This window comes from Myotis nattereri (assembly GCF_964212035.1).
Source record: "Myotis nattereri genome assembly, chromosome: 18".
Taxonomy (NCBI): Eukaryota; Metazoa; Chordata; class Mammalia; order Chiroptera; family Vespertilionidae; genus Myotis; species Myotis nattereri.
Genome location: NC_138093.1, coordinates 1,099,839 through 1,120,114, shown reverse-complemented (window position 1 = coordinate 1,120,114; position 20,276 = coordinate 1,099,839). Strand labels below are relative to the sequence as shown.

Genomic DNA, 20,276 nt, shown 5'->3' with positions numbered 1-20,276 from the left:
GGGGGGGAGGGGAGGGCAGGAGAGGTCGCTCAGAAAGGGCACCGACGCCTCCCGGGAGGCGGGGGCTGCCACGCACGTGGGGGGCTTGCGTCACACGAAGCCAAGGGGGATGTCTGGGCATCCTGTCCTGGCCACAATGTGTGCGCTTCTTTCTCTTTTTTTAATTACACTTTTATTGACTTCCTGGCTCTTAAGTCAGTGCCCAACCACTGAGCCACCAGCCAGGCCACGATCCGTGTGAGTCTGTGGAGGACAGAGAGCTCTGTGGCAGGAGAGGATTTGAGAACCAGAAGGAAAAGGGGCAGAGGCGCCATGAGGAAGAGACGCGGGCTGGACCGCGCTGCCGGGCGGGGCCTGGGGGAGGGCGGGCTGGGGGAGCAGAAGTCAAGCCCACAGCTTCCCGAGCCGGGCCGTGCTGGGCAGACGTGGAACTGCTCGTGATGCGTTCTAGGGCAGCGATGGCGAACCCTTTGAGCTCGGCGTGTCAGCATTTTGAAAAATCCTAACTTAACTCTGGTGCTGTGTCACATAGAGAAATTTTTTGATATTTGCAACCATAGTAAAACAAAGACATATTTTTGATATTTATTTTATATATTTAAATGCCACTTAACAAAGAAAAATCAACCAAAAAATGAGCTCACGTGTCACCTCTGAACCGCGTGTCACAGGCTCGCCATCACCGCTCTAGGTCTGAAGGGAAATGCAGCCACTGCCGTCACAGGGGCGGCCGTGGCGGGGCTGGCGTTAGGAAGCAGGGTGACGGGGAATGGCATGTGCCACGATCGGCTGGGAATGTGCTTTAAGATGAGACTTTAACGTCTTGTCGAGTTCGAAGCTGATGAGGCAGGTGTGGCTCACAGGCCTGAGGCCAGGGCTTCGGGAACACGTCTGGAAGGGTGGGTCCGAGGACACGGACACAGTGAGAGAGTTCGTGCCGGGCAATGTCCCCGTCGTTTATCGTGAGCAGGGCCTCAGTCAAGAGCAGCCGAGCCCTGGCCGGCGGCTCGGTTGGTGGGAGCACCGTCCCGTGCACCAAAAGGCTGTGGGTTCGAGTCCCTGTCGGGGCACATACCTAGGTTGTGGGCTCGATCCCTGTGTCCAGGAGGCAACCGAGTGATGATGTGTGTGTGTCTCTCTCTCTTTCCCTCTCTCTAGAGTCGGTGCAGCATGTCCTCGGGTGAGGACAGAAAAACAGCAGCATACGTGTCTGTAGAGACACACAGACACATGTCTGCCTGTACATCTAATCTGGTGCCCTTGTCGAACGCACTTGGAGAAAAAGCCAGAAAACAGAAAAGCTTTCTTGACCGGCGTGTGAAAAAGCCACTTTTCCAAAACCCTTTTCCTCCCGCTTGGCTTTAGCTTCGTAAGCAAGAAGTCAGCCCAGCGCCGCTCGCCCTGTCTCGCTTCCTGTGCACGTGCGGCCTGGCTGCCGTGTGCACGTCTGCGGACACCTCCGACGGCGCAGGCAGGCGGGACAGGAGCCGGGCTGGGACCTGCCTCCCGTTCCTGGCCCGCGACCCCGAGCAATGACACACCCTCCCCGACCCCCGATGTCCTCGTTCACAGGGTGTGGTCTCTATGAGGCCGCCTCTTGGCTGCCGTCAGAACTGGTCACGCACGGCTGTCCCGGGGGCCTGCGCAGAGCGAGCTCCCAGTAAACGCCGACACAGCATCGAACAACCGCCTGGCCTGCGGGGTAGCGTCCCAGAGTCCCGGAAAGGGGCTCGCCCGGGAAAAGGCCGCGACTTAAACATCTACTAGCACATCTGACCAGGAGAGAAGTCTTGGCAGCCACTAGGGTGACCGTCTGTCCCCGCCTGCCCGGCCCTGTAGACCCCCAGGCAGCCAGCGGACCCAGGGCCGCGACCTCCCTCCCAGCTCGCCCCTACCGTGTACTGGGCCAGCTCAGCGCCGATCACGGAGGCCTCCCTGGCGCTCAGAAAAGAGCCTGGGTCGTCTTCACCTGCCCCTGGCTGCCCTTGTGAAGATGGAAGGCGGCCGGGCTCCGGCGGGAAGGGGCCAGCGGCCAGGGTCCCCAGCGGCCCAGCCTCCGGGGCAGCCCATGCAGGCGGGTGGGTGCTTCCTCCAGGGGCCCTACAGGAGCGTGCGGCTCCCACAGGCAGGCTCATTGTTAAGTCACTGCTGGGTGGTCGCTGTGGCTGCCTCGCCCTGCACCCAGGGCTGGCCCAGTGCGCTGGCCCAGGGTGCGCCGGGGGTGCCGGTGGGCCTGGGCGGAAACGGGTCGTCCCTATCACTTCAGTCCCCACGGACCTCCAGGTCGCCATTATCCTCCTGGTCCTGAGCTCTGTGGGTCCTTGTAAACCGCCCCCATCTGACCCACTCCCAGCCCTCACCACCCTTCAAACCCTCTCACGGCACCCTCCGGACCTCCCTACCCGGGACCTCCGTTCACCTCGCTCCTCCCTGCAGGCCTCAACTTTCTTGTCAGGAACACTGAACATTCTGCTCCAGCCTCAATCCACACAACCCAGGACTGCTCACAGGCCTGCTGCGTCTCTGCACCTACTGGCACCTCCTACTGCCTGGTCACCCCCGCCATCCAGCTGCAAGCCGTCTGGTCACGCCGATTCCCCTACACAGGCAATGGTGGTGGCAAGGGGACGGGGCAATGGGGAGTGCAAGGCCTCGAGCCTAGTGATTTGTAACATGCCTGGCATGGGTACTGCCTGGGTTGGTTTACAAAGCCGCCTCGCACACACGCCCTCCACAGCAATCCACACTCTCATCTGCCTACCCACCAGTCACCTCCCTCCCACCCTCCTCCAGCTTCCTCCTCTCCAAGAGGATGCCCCTTCTGCTCAGCACCCGCCTTCCAGCACAGGTCCAGGTAAGACAGGTGAGCGGTCTGTCATCCTCCACCCGACCCCAGCCAGCTCCAGGCCACAGTCCTTGACGCACGGGTGGTATCAGCAATGCCAGAAGGGCAGAAAGAAAGGCTGCTGTGGGGCTTCTGGGAAAGGTCTCCTCGCCCTTCAGAAGAGAACCAGTGACAAGACAACCCCCTTTTTGGCTCTGGAGACGGCCTTGTCTGGATGTAGTTTCTGAGGCCGCTAACGTCTCCCTTGAAGGAAGAGGGGAGAGGGCTTCAGTTGGAGCCATTGCTGGGTGGGCAGATGGAAGAAAACTACATCCCGTGTAATATACTGTTACGTTGGTTTTCATCCTGTGCCAGGGGCCCTACGTCTGCGCTTCCCACCATGTGTGTGTAAGCCCAGGGCAGTGGTCGGCAGACTGCGGCCCCTTGAGGGTGGCTCTTCCACAAAATGCCACGTGCGGGCGCGCACGTACAGTGCGATTGAAACTTCGTGGCCACACTCAAGGGGCCAAAGAGCCGCATGTGGCTCGCGAGCCGCAGTTTGCCGACCACTGGCCCAGGGGATTCTGATTCCATCGAAACCTAAGAGGCACTGGCTTGAGAGCCCACAACTATAAACCTTCTCCACCTCTAACTCATCTTAGGAAAATCATTTAAATGTTATAGAATCCACCTCTTTGTCTGTGAAGAGGGGAATGTTTGCCCGATGGCCTTATGGGAGGGTGTAGGGGTGAGGATTAACGATGAAGGCTGAATATGGGCGTTTCGGAAAACCATACTCCCTATCTCACCTCCAGGTTTATAGGAGACGAAGAAAAAGTGACACGTGGGGTGAAGGGGCTCCTGCAATCTCAGTCTTTGTCTATTGCTGCCTGTGGCTTAAGCAGACAGGAAGGCAAGCACAGTGGGGTGGGGGAGGGGCCGGCTGGCTTCCCGTGAAGATTAACTGAATATTAATTGTAGGTCGATGCCTTCTCTCTAGGGCTACCGGGAGCCACTGAGCTTCCACTCGTCTCAGGATGGTGGCATTACTTGAATTGATTGCCCTCAGTTACCGCGGTCACATGGTTTGTTACCAGGTTAACGGTTACCAGGTTACCGGGTCACTGGTTACTGGCTACCAGATTACTGGTTACCAGTTACATGGTTACCGGTTTACCAGGTTACTGGTTACCTCGTTACTGGTTACCAGATTACTGGTTACTTGATACCAGGTTTAACGGTTTTTAGCAGGTTACTGGTTACCAGTTACCTGGTTACTGGTTATCAGGTTAACAGTTATCAGGTTAACGGTTACCATGTTACTGGTTACCAGGTTACCTCGTTACCTGTTACCAGATCACAGGTTACTAGTTACCTGTGGAAACGCCTAGAAAAGTTAAAAGCAATCGTGCTGAGGAAAACGAGATTTAGACTGCTGACCCTGAGAAGGCACAGAGCCATGCCAAGGACTCCTTGAGGTTCATTTGGGCCCAAATTCGACTTCACAGTCTAGCGGCCACTGTTTGCAAAGGCCCCCCACGCAGGATGCACAAGGGAGGGGAAGCTGGACTGGGCGGCCAGCCTCTACACTGTGTCCTGCTGAGCCCACCTTCTGCAGGAGGGCCCGGAACCGTGCTTCCACCAATGGGCTGAGACCTGCCCCAGCCCATCAGAGCCAAACAACTGTATCTGCATTTGCATCTTTACTGAGCAGACCAATCAGAGCAGCTCCATAACCACCATGATCCCAACCAATCGGGACAGTGCTAACTTGACCAATCACGCTGTACAAATGTGAGTTCCTCATTTGCATAAAGATGGACCAATCAGGAACCGGGACAGAAAGGCGGCCCGGGAGCACACTATGGTTGCCATTGGAGGCCGTTTACGGTTTGCAAGCTGTTTACCTGCATAACGTCTCTCCTTTTTACTGCACCCAGGCTGGGGCCTCCTGTTAGCACTGGGGTGGTGTCAGGATGAGAGCCCCGAGTCCTTTGTACCAAATGCCTTTCACTGGCGAACACTCCCAGGAAATGCCTGCACGTGCAGCAGCAGCACCTCCTCTGGCATTTAAAAGAGAAAAACAGAAGCGCGTGTGCCACTGGGGCTCACGTGGTTCACTGAGCTGGCACGGCTGGGAGTTCCCAGGCCTTCGGGCACGCAGGTGGCCTGACCTCACCACGGGCGGAAATGCAACTTCAGCACTTAACTTCCGGAATGTGAGCTTCCGCTCCGGCGGTGGCCACGCCGCAGCCACAGTCCAGAGGCCGGACTTCCGCCTCCGGCCCGGAACCCCGCCCAGCATGACGTTGCACAGGCCAGTTTGAGTCTCCTCAGCGCCCGTAGTTCCTGAACTTTGACCGCTCCTCTGGGCTGGCCGGAGGGCAGTACGCATGCGTAGTTCCGTTGAATGGGGTGCGTCCTTATCCTCGCGGCGGCCGCAGGAGCGGCGGCAGTGGTCCTGGCCCTGCGGCTGTGGCTCGTGCTTCATTCCCGGGTTGTTGTTCCCCGGGAATCTGTCAGTCTTATGGCGGTGGCCGGGTCCGGTAAGTACGGGGCGGGACCACAAAACCCAGAGTGCACTGCGACGCCGTCCCTGGGTCTCCTTCGCGCTTTGTGCGCACAGCATACTGGGAGTTGTAGTTTCGTTGCGTCAGCGGCACCAGCTCCCAGCCAGGCAATAAGCAGCTGGGCTGACGCTTCCGCGCTGCGACTTTAATGACAAATGAGTACCTCGCACCGGTCAGTAATTAAGCCTCTCCGCAGCGTGTAGCCTTCTAATAAATAATTAGTGAACAGAGAGGACGCCGAAGCCTTTTGATGCTGACCTGCAATTTCCCTGAGGAATAAACTGCTGGTTTGCGTGCTTAATCTAGGCATTTGGTGTTTCCATTAGGAATCATGATAGATGAGACGCGGTGAATTGTCATTTTTATAAACATACCAACCCCACGAGGAGGGAACAGTTGCGTAGCACCCGTGGGGCAGCCGTCACAGCCACCAGCCGTCCTGCCCGGGGACACATGTAAACGGGCCCCGGCCCCGCCAGGCGCTGACGATTCTGAATGACAGCTCCGCAGAGAGGCACCTCACACACTGTGCGTTTAGGAGTAGAATCTTCGAGAGCTGGTTTTATTTTCATACACTTGTCCTCCGCCCCATGACAGTCGTATTCACACCACAAAGGCTCCGGTTCCTGTTTCCAGTGGTTCCTCCTGCTGTTGAGAGCGCCCAGGCTGTCACGTTAGTGTCCCACTGTCCAACGGGCGCGTCCCTCGCGGCCTCTCACCCCCAGGCCTCCCCCTTTGCAGGCGGGCACACCACCGAGCTGCTGCGGCTGCTGGGGCCCCTGTCCGCCGCTTACTCTCCCAGACACTACGTCATCGCCGACACGGACGAGATCAGCGCCCGGAAGATACATGCTTTTGAACTCGGTCGCGCCGATAGGGACCCCAGTGGCATGGTAAGTGATCAGGTCTCTTTCTAAGGCAGTTTCAAACGGCACATGGAGTTTAGTTTTTAAAAACCAGGGCACGCCAGTTACGGTGCAGGTGGGGGAGGAGGAGGAGGGGCAAAGGGCGGCATGCAGACTCTCGCCTGAGCCGCCAGAATAACGGAGCTGCCCTCCTGTCCGTGCGGAGGGGCAGGACGGCCGCGACCACCCCTGCAGGACGGGGATCCAGGCCTGACGTTCAGGCGGGGAGCCCGGTCTGGGATGTGAATGTTGGAGTCGTCGGCGTGTATAAGACGGTCCTTAAAATGAGGAGGCGGGTGAGCTCACCCAGGGACGGAGTGTGAAAGCAGAAGAGCCGGCAGCCGGAGCCCCGGGCACTGCCTCTCCCGGACGGGTGACCATCGGTCAGGTCAGCCGTCACCTCCGAGCCTGCAGGGCAGTGAGGCCCGCCGGTCGGGCACCTCTTCTCCCCTGGCCTCCGGGCAGAGGCTGGCCCCTCCCTTCTCAGGTTCCTCCTGTCCTTCCCTTCTTCCCAGTTCAGACACACGCACACACGCACACACGTGTGTTTCTTACAGCAGTTAGTCTGTCTGTGGCAGGAGGGTGTTCAGGTTTGTCTGTCACCAACCGAGACCAAAGTGGAAAGGTGGGATCCCCTGTCACCCCCAGCCCCGCTCCCTGACACACACACGGCCTTGGAGCTCAGCGCTGGGGCTTCTGTGCGCGCATCACTGCGTGGACGGGGCGGGCAGGTGGCCAGTGGCCAGGTCAGGGGTTTGGGGGGCTGCCTCCCGGGGGCGGCATGGGCCACCTGCCCTTTGAAACAGACCGTGGGTTGCTGTGTTGCAAGGAGACTGGGGGACAAGGGGGAGACGGTGGGGGCCGTGGGAGCCTTCCCGGCAGAGCTAGCGCGGCCCCGTGGGGACGGCGCGGGGCAGTGGGCGGGTTTGCAAGGAGAGGAAATGGAATTTCCTACAGACAGACCGGGTGTGGGATGGGAAGGGGAGAGACGGAGCAGAGCTCCCGGGCCTGTGGTCGGAGCGGCCGTGAGGACGGGGTGCCCTCCCTGACGGGGCGCCCCTGCACGCTCTCCCCATGTTCCGCGCCCCTCCCCACCGGAAAGGCCCTCGGCTCCGGGGATGCCCCCCACCCCCACCCGCCCCCAGGCCCTGCAGGTGAGGACCTCCTCCCAGGGCTCTGCTCCCGGCCTCCCCGCCGGCCGCCACCAGGGGGCGCGCGCAGCGAGCGGGAGGCCGGGGGCAGCCCTGGACGCAGGCGGCGTGGAGACCTCTGTGCACAGTAGGTTTACAGGTTCCGATGGAGAATGACACGGACATTAACAAACATGAAGGACACGCTCTGTTCCGTGTGCTCACCACTGAGACGCGCTTTGGCCACGTGCGCTTGCAGGCGGCCCTGGCGGGGAGGTGTGGGGCCGTCTCCACGCCTTTCCTTTCGGAGGCAGCCTGGTCCCTGCGGGGCTTCCTCTCCGGGCCGGAAAGGCTCCCTCTGCGGCCGGTCAGCTGGGAGAGGCGGGGCCCTCAGCCAGGGGCTCGGGAAGGGACAGGACCCGCCTCCACCGGCAGCACCCGCTGTCGCCACCGGGGGGCGCGCGGACCCCGCATATCGACCCGAGCGCAGGCACCTCCTCCCCCAGGCACCTCCCCACCCAGGAACCCCCTCCCCCAGGCATCCTCTCACCCAGGCACCCCTCCCCCAGGCACCTCCCCACCCAGGAACCCCCTCCCCCAGGCATCCTCTCACCCAGGCACCCCTCCCCCAAGCACCTCCCTACTCAGGCACCTTCTCCCCCAGGCACCCCTCACTCAGGCACCTCCCCACCCAGGCACCCCCCTCCCCCAGGCACCCCTTCCCCAGGCCTCCTGTGCGGGGAGGAGTCCTGCAGGGGGTGCTGCGCTCAGGCTCACGTTGCCTGAGGTCTGACAGAAGCACCTGGTGAGAGCGGACTGACGCGTGTCGCACTTTCCCTCCTGATAATGGAGCGCAGCACATTCAGCTTTAGGTCCAGGTAAAGCAACAACACAACCGAACAACCAGCCCGCCTCTGATCGGAAGCTCTTTCTCCTGCGTGAACATCTGAGTCAGAGCTTTGCGCCCGCGGCAGTGAGATCCTGGGGGGCGGCAGTGAGATCCTGGGGGGCGTTTCAGGGGAGCAGTGCCTCCGGCCGCCCAGTGTCCTCACGTCCCCACCTGAGCGCCCCCTCTCCCTCCAGAGGGGCAGGGGGTGAGGCTTCCCCCGGATCCGAATCCGAGTGGATGGAACCTAATGGCCGTGAATGCCCTGTCCTGCCCTTCTCACCAGGACGGTGGATGGTGGACAGACAGATGCTAGATGATGGATGGATGGATAGATAGATGGGTTGCTTCCCTGATATAGATGGATAGATGATAGAGTGCTTCATAGATAGATGGATGGATAGATGGATGGATGGATGGATAGATAGATAGATAGATAGATGATAGATGATAGAGTGCTTCATAGATAGATAGAAAGATGGATGGATAGATGGATGGATGGATGGATAGATAGATAGATAGATAGATAGATGATAGAGTGCTTCATAGATGGATGGATAGATGGATGGATAGATGGATGGATGGATGGATGGATAGATAGATAGATAGATGATAGAGTGCTTCATAGATGGATGGATGGATGGATGGGGTGCTTCACTGACATAGGTAAATAGATAGAGTGCTTCATGGATGGATGGATGGGTGCATAGATGACAGATAGAACGGGTGCTTCGCGGACTGTGTGGGAAGAGCAGGAATCTCTTGTGCACCCCCTGCCCCGCCTCTCTGTCCCTGGCTGTGGGGGAGCCTGGGGGAAGGCCTGGCGTGGAGGGAAGGGTGGGGAGTGACACTCGCCCTCCTGCAGCGCAGCCTCCGCTGCTTCCAAATGCAAACACTCAGGCCGCGTGTGCCCTCACCATCTCCTCTCCAGGGGCAGGCTGCCCGAGGCTGAGAGGCATTCAACACGTACCCTTCACCCCCAGACCCGCCTGTGTGGGAGCCAGGCCCCCGCCAGGCCCAGGCCTCTCCTGCCACTCAGGCCCCCCTCCGCCCGGGCCCTTCCGCTCAGGACAGGCTGGCCGTGACCAGCAGGACCTTGTGGAAGTGGGAGTAACCTTGAGGGTGGTGCCGCCCTCTCGGGCCACCTGCTCCGGGCGGGACAGGAGCTGCTGTGTGACGAGAAGGGCGCCTGTGCGAGGGCCCAGGGCAGAGGGAGGCCTCCTGCCAACCCCGCGCACCGCCCTCCGGTCCCACCAGGAGGCCCCCCCAGAGCGCCCGCGGGCCTCCTGTCGGCGCCCCAGGCCCGAGGGCCGTGTCGGGAGCTGTCGCCCAGCAGACGCTATCGAGCACCTGGAACCCTGACATGGGAAGGGGCGTTGGTTTCCCTGGTTACAGGCGTCATCATTCACGTTTGCTGCAAATCTCAAACGTCGATATAGAGGGTGTCCCCCCAGGAATCGCACACACACTTTGGTGGTGGAGGCGGGTGTGCACTTCCGCTGCGTCTCCAGCGCCCACAGCCCTTGAGGGTGGCCTTCCCTGCGCAGAGCGTCGTCTGGCTGGAGAGAGAGTCACTGAGCAGATGTGGTCTGTGCTCCTCCTCAGGTGCCGCGGTACTTCCTCCACCGCATCCCCCGGAGCCGCGAGGTCCGGCAGTCCTGGCTGTCCACCGTGGCCACCACCCTGCACTCCGCCTGCCTCTCCTTGCCCCTCACCTACCGCGTGAGGCCGGACCTGGTACGTACGCTGCTCTCCCCCCCCCCCCCCCGTCCGCCTGCCCGCAAGGTGCTGGCCTGTGTGGACACGGACCGCCGGAGGCGGGCAGGGCCCTCCGTGTCCAGCCACCCGTGAACTCCACGTGTACCCTTCCCCCGGGTCCGTGGTGCTAGCGTGCGTGTCTTTAACAAGCCCAGGCCCCTGCCCGCCTGTGGCTCCCGGGCTGCGCCATGGGCTCGGCGGCCAGTGGAGAGCCAGGCTCTGTGCCTCTTCCACGGTCTGGTGTTTGCCGAGACGGTGGCCGAACGTGGTGTGCAGCCAGCAGGTCACACAGGCGAGTCCCCACGGGAACCGATGCGGAGAGCAGACATGGGCCGTGCAGTGAGGGCCTGTGCGCAGACCACCCGCCGGCCGGGGCAGGCCGGGCTCTGTGGACTTCGGAGGAAGCGCCCTTCAGTGGGCAGCGCGGGGCAGGGGACAAGCCATCCCAGGAGAGGCAACTCCCGAGCATTCCCGTCCCGGTGCAGGCGGAGCCCTGCTTAGCCGAGGCAGGAGCTCTGAGCCGGCCTTGGGGTTTCCGTGCTGCCCGTTCCCTCGCCGCTGGACGGGCCCGCCCCTCCCTGGGTGGGGGTCCTAGAGTCCGCGTGTAGGTTGACTGTAAACCTGGTCTCCGAGCCGTGAGACCCACAGGCCTCAGGTGGAGTCGGGTCCCATCCGTGAAGGTACTGACGCTCCCGGCCCCTGGCGGCCGCTCCTGATTTCCGTCACCGCAGACTCCTGCTGCTTGTGTCTGTTTTTAAGTTTCACAACGTAAGTTTATTTCTCAGCTCCAAACACATGGCCAGTGTGTGCAGCTCAGGTACTGCCCACAGCGGGGCAGGGAGCCTTCTGCCTCAGCCAGCCAGAGGTTCACCCATCACGCTCGGTCACACAGAACCACTGCTTAGACACAAGCTGCTCTGCTTGTCAGGCGTGTAGTTAACTCACCGCAGTGCCTTGCGTGGCGGGCCCTGTGCGGCCCGCAGTCCGGACGGTCCCCACCCCGCCCGAAAGGATCAGTGTCGCCCTGAGAGGTTTAATTAACTGATTTCTAAAACTCAAGAGACAAAATGAAAGGGAGCAAGAGGGTGTCCAGGTTTTAAGCTGGAAGTTTGGGGTTTATATTAGTAACTTCCCGGAGGCACAGTCCCTGTCCCCGGCAGGGCTGCGTGGAGCGCGCGACCGCAGGGCTCAGAGGGACGCGGCGACGTGAGGGCCGGTGTCTGCAGGGAACACGCATCGCCTGACCTCTCGGCCCCGGGAGACTTGCAACCAGGGGAGCCTCGGGCAGCAGCAGCTCGTCCCGGGCTGACCCCCTCGCCTGTCTGCGAGGTCCCTTTCCTCTACGTTCCCAGGGAGCCTGTGCTCTGCGGTGCTTCCCCCGTCGGAGCCCTTCCTGGTTTCACGGTCCCCGGCTTCCGTCAGCGTGTCCCCAAGTGAAACAACAACCACAAACAAAAGGACTGGCCTGGCTGTCGCCGCAGCCTCCTCGCGAGTCTAAAGTCTTACGAGCACCAAGCACTGGCTGTAACAAGGAGGGATTTCTCTAAGAAATAAGAGGGGACAGCGAGACCATGACACACTTTCATTTAAAATGAGTCAGATTAAAAAATCATCTCAAACCTGAACACGATCCCATCAGCAGCTCTGCCGCTGCCGGCTTCACAGGACAGAGTCCCACTCAGTGAATACAGCCCCGCCCACTGGAGTGAAGTCCACGGCCGAGGACCATCTGCTCCCGCCAGAACCAGGCCCCCACGGGGTGAAGTCCACAGCCGAGGACCACCTACTCCCGCCAGAACCAGGCCCCCACGGGGTGAAGTCCACAGCCGAGGACCACCTACTCCCGCCAGAACCAGGCCCTCCACGGGGTGAAGTCCATGGCCGAGGACCATCTGCTTCCGCAACAGCCAGGCCCCCGACGGAGTGAAGTCCACGGTGAGGGCTCTGCTGACAGCAGCGGGAGACATGGACGCGTGTGAGCCCTCCGAAAACCATGTCTGCATCGTCCCACCGACCTTGCCCATCATCCTCTGCTTCATGGCTCACTGCTGTGCACTCAGAACCCAGCTCCTTCGCTGTGTCTGTAGTGTCTCCCGGAAGTAGGATCTGGGCGAGGCTCTGAGTAGGCGGAGCTCACACTTTCTGGAAAATGCGCTCCCGGAGAACACTGTTCAGTTCAAGCAGAGCCGGTGCGCGGTGAGGCTGCGTCCCTGAGCCGCGCTCCGGCTGCCGAGCTCTGGAGGAGGGAGGCCCTGTGTCTCGGTTCCCACGGGTTTTCCTAGAAAAGCGCCTCCCGCATGCCTGTGGGGTGACTTGAAAGCGAGTGAATGAACATGCGGTGAGTCACCACGAAACAAAGACGCCGCCGCCCACGGGGCTGGCCCTGCTGGGGGGGCGGGGGGGGGCGGGGCGGGGGTGGACGGAAGAGCCGAAGAGCTGGCCGGGCCTCCCGGGCTGTGGGCGGGCGCCTGGCCGGGGCTGAGGGAACGCTCAGCAGAGAGCTCTGCACACGAGGATGAAACTGACCTGATCTTCCCCCCAGTGAGAGGTGCACTCAGATGCGGCGGGTATAGCAGATGGGGGGCGGGGGGCTCTGCCTGGGGGCCCGGCCGAGCCGGCCTCGGTGCCTCCGTCACACTCGGGCCTCGTGAAAGACGCCCATTATGTCACTGCCCCTGTTCTCCACGTCTGCTTCCCAGGGTGAGCTGGGAAAGGGCCAAGTTCACGCAGCGGCCGGTCCACGTGGAGAGTGGTTACTGTCCGCACCTGGGAGACTGGTTTTTTAAAATATATTTTTATTGATTTCAGAGAGGAAGGGAGAGGGAGAGGGAGAGAGAAACATCAATGGTGAGAGGGAATCATGGACCGGCTGCCTCCTGCACGCCCCCCACTGGGGATCAATCCCGCAACCCGGGCCTGGGCCCTGATGGGGAATTGAACCGTGACCTCCTGGTTCCGAGGCCAACACTCAACCCCTGAGCCACGCCGGAAAAGGGCGTTTTCTGTGGTGAGCCACCAGCAAGCGGGCAGCACCGGCTGCCCTATTTGCATAGTTTATCCCATTTTTATCAGCCGGTTGATTGGCACGTGCTGGGAACATTAACGAGAGTCGATTAACTCCGGGGTGGTAAGCCAGAGCCCTGGTGGCACTCCCTCCGCCCGAGTTGGCGTGATGCTCTGGAGAATGGCCTGCATCTGGGGATCACCTCTGCCACCTGCAGAGGACCCTCGGCGACGGAGAGCGGCCGCTGACCGGCGCCCACCAGCAGGCGCACCCGGTGGGGATGAGGGCCGAGCGAGGCAGCAGGAACAGCTAGGCCACCGCCGCCCCGTGGCTCCAAGGAGGGCCCCCGCCTGGCGGCCATGGGCTTGCCGGGCGCAGCCCGTGTGACCGGCCCTGCGCACCCAGGTCACGCCAGGATCACGTCTCCCCGCGGGTTCCTGCGCACTCACACACTCGCCGTCCAGCAGCCTGCGTGAGCGAGCATGTTGCATGTCCCATGAGGTCAGTCCACGGGAGACACGGTTCTGTGCCAGTCCCACGTCCCTGGTTCCCCGCTGCCCTGACCCGGGGTGACGCCCTCCATTCACACTGTGGCCCTGCTTCCCACTCTCCGTGGCCTCCGAGCATAGCCGAGCTCAGGCTGTCGGTCCGGGGGGAGCGCTTTGAATGGCTTTTTGTTTCTCCACGTGGAGGACCCTCCCAAGCTTGCAAATGGATGTTCCCCCTCTCCCCCTGGCGCCTCCTGGGAGGCCAGTGCGGCTCTGCCCTCGGCCCGTCTTCCGCTTTCCCTGCTGTGGCCCTGCCAGGTGGGCACGGGCCTCTCCCTCCGGTGGTGTGGGAGGTGAGCGGGCGGAAGGGCGGCCTGCGAACAAGGCTGCTTTCAGAGGGCGGCGTGTGGTCAGCAGGGAGCTGGGGAGGCGGCCCTGGGCGGGCGGCCGGGCTGAGGCGGAGCCGGAGAGAAGGGAGGCTTTGAGCGGCTCTGAAGTTCAAAGGCCCAGCCGCCCAGGGCCGCCCAGCCTGAGGCTCACGCCCAAGGCCCTGTGAGGGTCTGGCTCTGCTTTCACAGCCTCTGAAATCAATGCAGGGCGTTTTGTTGGCGTTTTTCAAGCCCCATTTGGTCTGAGGGTGGAAAGGAATGAAGGGGCTCCCACAGGGAGCTGGGGGGGTTCCCCGCGGCCAGAGGGATCGGGTGGCAGTGGCGTGGGAGCTCGGGAACCGGGGTGCCCGCCGTGAGCCCGGGCCTCACCCTGCAGTCCTGGCACCGATGAGAGGATGAGAGCGCTGGGCTGGGCGTGGAGGGAGGTCCATGTGGGTGAGAGGTCGGGGAGGGGGGGGCAGAGGCCGCCAGCTCCCAGGTGGCGGCTTTGAGGTGGTGGAAGGACCCCCCGAGGAAAGCAAGTTGTGCAACGGCCCGGTTACCTCTTCACCCCGACGGGCCCTGGGGTCCAGCCGGGGGCGCTGCTGGCGGCAGGTTCTGAGTGAACACGTCTCGGCAGAGGTGACCTGTGTCTCCCTCCTGAGCAGGCGCGCCGTGGCCTGGTTTCTATGGAGACGAACTGACCTGTCGGCCAGCCCCCACCTGAGCCCGGGGCCCCAACACCGTTCTTTTCTACTTTATTTTAAAAAGGTTGCAGCGCAGTGTTTCCTAACAGCCTCTGGGGACCAAGCCGTCATCTTCATCGTCTGTCCATCTTTCCCGTCCCCCCAGCCTTGGGGAACGATCCTGTTTAGGCCGGGGTCCTCTGGGGTCTGCCTTCGGGGCGTGTCTGCCCCGCCTCCTGCTGGGACTCCCCGCGGTCACGGTCACGGTCACGGCTCCTCAGTCAGCTGCAGGGAGGCGGCCCTTCTCTGCAGGGAGCATGGGGTGGGGGTCCCAGTGCCACCGGGACCCGCAGGCCGGTGGGCAAACTCCATGTCCTCCAAGACACGTGGCAAATCCTGCAAAACGACCCCGCCCCCAGCCCCCGTGGTGACCAGGATGAGGGCGCATCTGCAGGCCACGCCGTGGCTCTCAGACCGGGGTCAGCGTCTCGCTTAGAGGGGAGCAGGTTCGGTGGGAAGCAGGTAAGAGCCTGGACTGTGTTGCCCACGTGCAGGGTAGCACACGCTCCCAGCTGCTAAGACCTCGGGACAGAGAGAGCCCGTGAGCCTGGGCCCGCAGCCGGACTCACCCTGAGGAAGGGGGGGGGGGGGGGGGGCAAGGGCAGCCCAGGGCGGCCCGTCCCACTCGTTAGCAAATAGCATCGCTCCTGGCCGCCCTGACGGCGCTCCGGACGCCAGAACGGGCTCTGACGAAGCAGTTTTGAAGTGTTTACAGCCGGCAGCCTGCGGAACAGGCTTGCTCTGTGGCCCAAGTGGGCATGTTCCCTGCAGCCCGGTGTCCAGGTGCTGATTTCCTAAGGGTTTGCTGACCCGACAGGGAGCTGCGGACGAGTCGTGTCAGCGGGGCAGTGCCAGCTCGAGGCCCTGCCGGGTGCTGCTCCAGCCTCCTCAGGCCGTGCCCCTCGCTCAGCGGCCCTCGCTCAGAGAGCGCGAAGTCGGGAGCCCTGGGCGGGCGGGCGGGTGCGGGAGCCGGGCGGCGAGGCTGTGCACCCCCGTCCAGGCTTCCGGTTATGTGGTTTCACCAAGACCCCCCCCGCCCGTTTTACATTTTTTCCTACAAGTTCCCCAGTGTTGTTCCCGTCTTCGCACCAGGCACTCGCTGTGGCGGCTGGGAGGTTGGCAGGTTGGATTTCTGAGAATCAGTCTGAGCACAAAGTGGCAGAAGTTGGTGACAGTCAGCAAAACCATTGCTTCATCATCGAGTTGCGTCATTAATGGGAGAATCTGAAAGTTAGCGATGCTGTTTGTTTAAGGAAAATGGCCTCAAGGCGATGCTATAGAAAAAGAGAACTCGTGGCTAAAGACATGGTGGGCAGCGTGTCTCCCCTGGGGACGCACGGGCAGCGTCCGCGGGAGCCTGTCCGTCCGACACTGGCGGGGACCCGGGAGGAGTGGTTCGTGCTCTCGCCCGCGGGGCTTGAGCAGACCTGGGGGCCGTGCGCTTGTTCTGGTTGCCGATGGGACACCGAGCAGAGGCGAGGAAGGGGCGTCCCTCCTGGGCGTCCTGTGGGGGCCCTGGCGTCTCCCGTCGGGGTGCCGTGAGCCGTGGGCTTGCAGGTGGTCACCCAGGGAGGAAGCGCCGGCCCAGCTCCCCGAGGCTGCCCTGGGGGCGCTGGCTTCTGCCCGTGCGTTTCTCCCTCGAGCAATGGGGTCGTGGGGTTTTCCTCCGATGCCGTGGATGTGGTGGCGACACTGATGGGCGTGTGAATGGGAACCGAAGGATACACACACTTCATGAGAGTCTGGTTGTGTGTGTGAGACAGACAGACAGACAGACAGACAGGAAGAGAGACAGACCCGGGAACAGAGGCCAGAAGACGGAATTCACCGAGTGCAGCTGCACTGAGGTGCCCTCCTGGTTGAGGACGGGGCCGCCTGGTGCCCAGGGAGGGACCACGTGCTCGGGCACTCGCCTCGGAGCTGCTGCCCTTCACGCCCCCCCCCCCCACTCCCCGGGACCCCAGCACCGCGCTCCCTCCCGTGGCCCCGGCGGAGGCAGGCCCTCCTGTCCGAGCCGCGTGCTGTCTAGGCCTCCTTGCCCTCGGCCTCCTGGGCTGTAGGATGTGCGGCCGCACTGACTCCCCCTCCTGTTACGGGAAAACAGGAGCCGGCTCTGACCACAGGAGAGAATCTGGTGGGTGTGACGTGGGCAAGGAAGCCCCACTGCCCCTGCCGCCTGGCGCAGAGGGCCACCCTTCGTGGACTGGGGGACGCGGCTCCCTCCGCCCTGGCCGCCTGGTTCAGAGGGCCCTCCGTGGACTGGGGGCCGCGCTCCTGGGCAGCGGACAGGCCCTCCGGAAGCTGGCACAGACCCTGTTGCATGGCCCGTAGGCCCCTCGCCTCTCTGTGTCTCCTCGTCTCCGGGAGGGTGGCCACGGCCACTGGGAGGACAGTGCAGGGTGGGAGGGAGGTGGTTGTGCAAAACACCACCTTAGGTCGGAGCCTGGGGCGTAGCAGTGACCTGTCAAGGTCAGGTGCTTCCCTGGCAGCGGGCTGGAGGCTCCAAGACTGCACCTGCCCTGGGCCTGGGTCTGGGGTGGGGGCCTCAGCTTGGGCTCAGTGAGGGCTCGGCGTGGACTCGGGGGCTCGGCGTGGGCTCAGCATGGGCTCGGTGAGGGTTCGGTGAGGGTTCGGGGGCTCAGGGGCTCAGGGGGGCCCAGCGGGGTTCAGCGTGGGCTTGGCAAGGGCTTGGCAAGGGCTCGGCGTGGGCTCAGGGGGGCTCAGCGAGGGCGAGCGCTGGGCACAGGACTCAGGCCTTCCTGAAGACGGTGCCAGGGTTGGAAGCACAATGGGAACGATGAAAGAGGACAGGAAAAGGCACCTTGACCGTTTGCCCAGGACAGGAAAGCCGGAGTTCCGTCTCCTGCGAGCGCAGCAGCCGCAGCCGCAGCGGGTCGGGAAGCGGAGGTCGCTGAGGGCCCTTCCCGGACACGGGGCAGCGGCTGTGCCGCGCGGACAGGGTGAAGATGAAGCTCCGAGTCCGTCTCCTGTGACCTCCACGGACAGCGCGGCGGCTGTCGTGACCTCCTCACGTGTCTGGCACGGCGCCCACACGGACCCCGTGGCAGCAGCGGCCACGGCCTGCGGGGAGCTGCGCCGGGTGTGGGGCCTGCTGGGTGTGTCCTGTCGTCTCCATGGGCAGCCCCTGCTGTTGCTGCTCGGTAGGCCCCTAACATCCCGTCCTCCTGCCACCCCCCCACAGCGCCTGACCCCACAGGCCCCGGTGCAGCGTGGGCCACATGCCCTCCAGCAGCGCTCCCTTCCTTGTGGCCTTGATCACCCAGACACTTCCCGTCCGGATCTCAGAGGCTCCGTCTCTCGCCCCACCCCAGTCTCCCGGCTCCTGGTCCACACAGGCTCCCCAGCTGGAGGTCCATCTGCTCCCCGGGGCTCCCACCTGCCCGAGGTTCAGCCACACCCGTCCCGGACCAGGACCACTAGGACCCTCGGTAGCAAACCACCACAGCCACTCTGCGTGCCGGACTCGGAAGGGAGGCCCGGAGGCTTCTGAGAGCGGAGGGCGAGGGACTCAGCAGCAGGACCAGCAGGCGCGGAGGAGGGCCGGCGGTGGGCTGAGCAGCCAGAACAGGGCCCCTCCCTCCTGTGGCTGCACAGCTGGTGGGGGCCGCACAGCTGGTGGGGGCAGGGCTGCCACCACGCTGGACAGGGCCCGCTACAGCTGGTGCCGCCCGTCTGGGCGCTGGGCTCTGCCAGGCCGGGCAGACCTGGGCCCAGCCACACCGGCCCGGGGAAGGGGGCCCAGCGGGGTCCTCTGGGCTCGGCTGCTGCCGCACTCACACGGGGCATCACTCGGACCAGTTCCAGGCGGGGCGGAGGCAGCCCAGTGACGTGGCCGTCCGTGCGGGACAGTGAGTCTGTCAACTCCGCGGCCTCCTCGTCAGACAGAAGCACGTACAAGCCCCTCCTTCGGTGTCACCGCCTGTAACGCAAACGCCGCGTGTAGAACAGTCGCTGGTCCTGGCGGGGTGCGTGGTTGGACGTCTGCCTGCTCACCAAAGGGCTCGATTTCTGGTCAAGGACACCCACCTGGGTTGTGGGGTCATCACCCCGTCGGGGTGCGTGCGGGAGGCACCAGTCACCATGTCTCTCCCACCCACGCCCTGTGTTCGCAGGTGCTGTGTAACGGGCCCGGGACCTGCGTGCCCATCTGCGCGGCGGCCGTCCTCCTGGGCGTGCTGGGCATGAAGCGCGTGACCGTGGTCTACGTGGAGAGCCTCTGCCGGGTGGAGCACCTGTCGCTGACGGGGCGCATCCTGCGCCCTTTCGCCGACTACTTCCTGGTGCAGTGGCCCGCCCTGAAGAGGAAGTACCCCACGTCCGTGTACCTGGGGCGGATCGTGTGACAGGTGCCTGCTCCGGTTACACGCAGCCAACACGCTAACACGCGGGGGTGAGACTGCGCCTCTGTTATAGAGCAAGCATGTCAAACTCACGGCCCGCGGCCGCATGAGGCCCACAACCGGTATAACGGTATGTAAGAAACATTTTAATAAAAATCCTTTAACTGGCCCTGGCCGGTTTGGCTCAGTGGATAGAGCGTCAGCCTGCGAACTGAAGGACCCCAGGTTCGATTCCGGTCAAAGACACGTGCCAGGGGTGGTGGGCACATCCCTAGTAGGGGGCATGCAGGAGGCAGCCGATCAATGATTCTCTCTCATCATGAATGTTTCTCTCTCTCCCTCTTCCTTCCCCTCTGAAATCAATAAAAATATATTTTAAAAAAATATTCATAACTTAATTTTTATAATATCCTGTTATACATAATTATAACGAACTACAACGTTCGCTGGCTGATGACTATAATCGTGTTGCATTCATTTCCCTTACACGCCTTACGCGCAGGCGCACCATTTCTCCCCACTGATTCTAGCGGCAAATATTTTAGCAGCCGATAAAATATTAGCACGTTAGTCTTGGACTGACTTGTTTGGTGTGCACAACAGGTAATATTTCGCTTTCGGAGAACAAGAAAAATAGGTTTATTTGCGTGACGCTTATTAATTTGTGCAGCTATTCAGTGTCTGGTAAGTTAATGTTTAAGAAAAAATGTTAGTTTCTATTAAAACGTTCTATTATTTCATGTTAACGGTGACTTATTTATTTCAGCCCATGTGTTCAGCGTGTCTCTATCGAAATAAACCTGCGTTTCTATGACAGTTGAAGCTTTTGGTTTTTGCAGCCACATCCACATAAACCTTGCTCATTTGGGCCGTGTGAGCCTGTGAGTCCGACGTGCTTGCTTTAGAGAAAAGACGTAGACGGTGCTGCTCCGCCCGCCCACTCCCGGCCTCGATCCCGATCCCGCGGGGAGCCTCCGGCGGGGCCGCTTCCAGGCAGCCGCTCGCGCTCCAGCCTCAGCACAACCGGTGTCTGAGTTCAGCTTCGCTTCCGGGGCACTTGGCCTCCAGCCTGAAGACCTTTTGAAATCTCTCCTGTAATTGGCGGCCTCCCGCACGCCCCCTACAGGGGATGGAGCCTGCAACCCGGGCCTGTGCCCTGACCAGGAATCGAGCCCTGACCTCCTGGTTCCGAGGCCGGCGCTCAGCCACCGAGCCACGCGGCCGGGCTGGGTTCTG

The 20,276-nt window shown here is 62.2% G+C and overlaps 2 protein-coding genes across 6 annotated transcripts in view; one reads left to right on the top strand and one right to left on the bottom strand.

The window, feature by feature from the left end:
* The window catches only part of LOC308533835 (TLC domain-containing protein 4-like), a 40,700-nt gene extending 32,828 nt beyond the window's left edge, over window positions 1-7,872 (bottom strand). For 3 of the 4 annotated variants that reach the window (XM_081111978.1, XM_081111970.1, XM_081111960.1), the window contains exon 1: window positions 7,655-7,795. The gene's annotated coding sequence lies outside the window, so the exon portion shown is untranslated. Of the gene's footprint in view, window positions 1-7,654 lie in introns of all 4 variants that reach the window. The other variant, XM_081111965.1, reaches the window with a different exon arrangement.
* Window positions 4,738-19,859, top strand: ALG14 (ALG14 UDP-N-acetylglucosaminyltransferase subunit). 2 transcript variants are annotated; one of them, XM_081111982.1, is made up of 4 exons: window positions 4,738-5,370; window positions 6,136-6,287; window positions 9,921-10,052; window positions 18,813-19,859. In XM_081111982.1, the coding sequence occupies exons 1-4, from the start codon at window positions 5,235-5,237 to the stop codon at window positions 19,041-19,043; spliced, it is 651 nt and encodes a 216-aa protein (XP_080968108.1). In that variant the 5' UTR covers window positions 4,738-5,234; the 3' UTR covers window positions 19,044-19,859. The 2 variants fall into 2 exon arrangements, with proteins under 2 accessions (XP_080968108.1, XP_080968107.1); XM_081111981.1 differs by lacking the exon at window positions 4,738-5,370 and having other exon boundaries at window positions 5,506-6,287.
* Window positions 19,860-20,276: the final 417 nt, after the last annotated feature.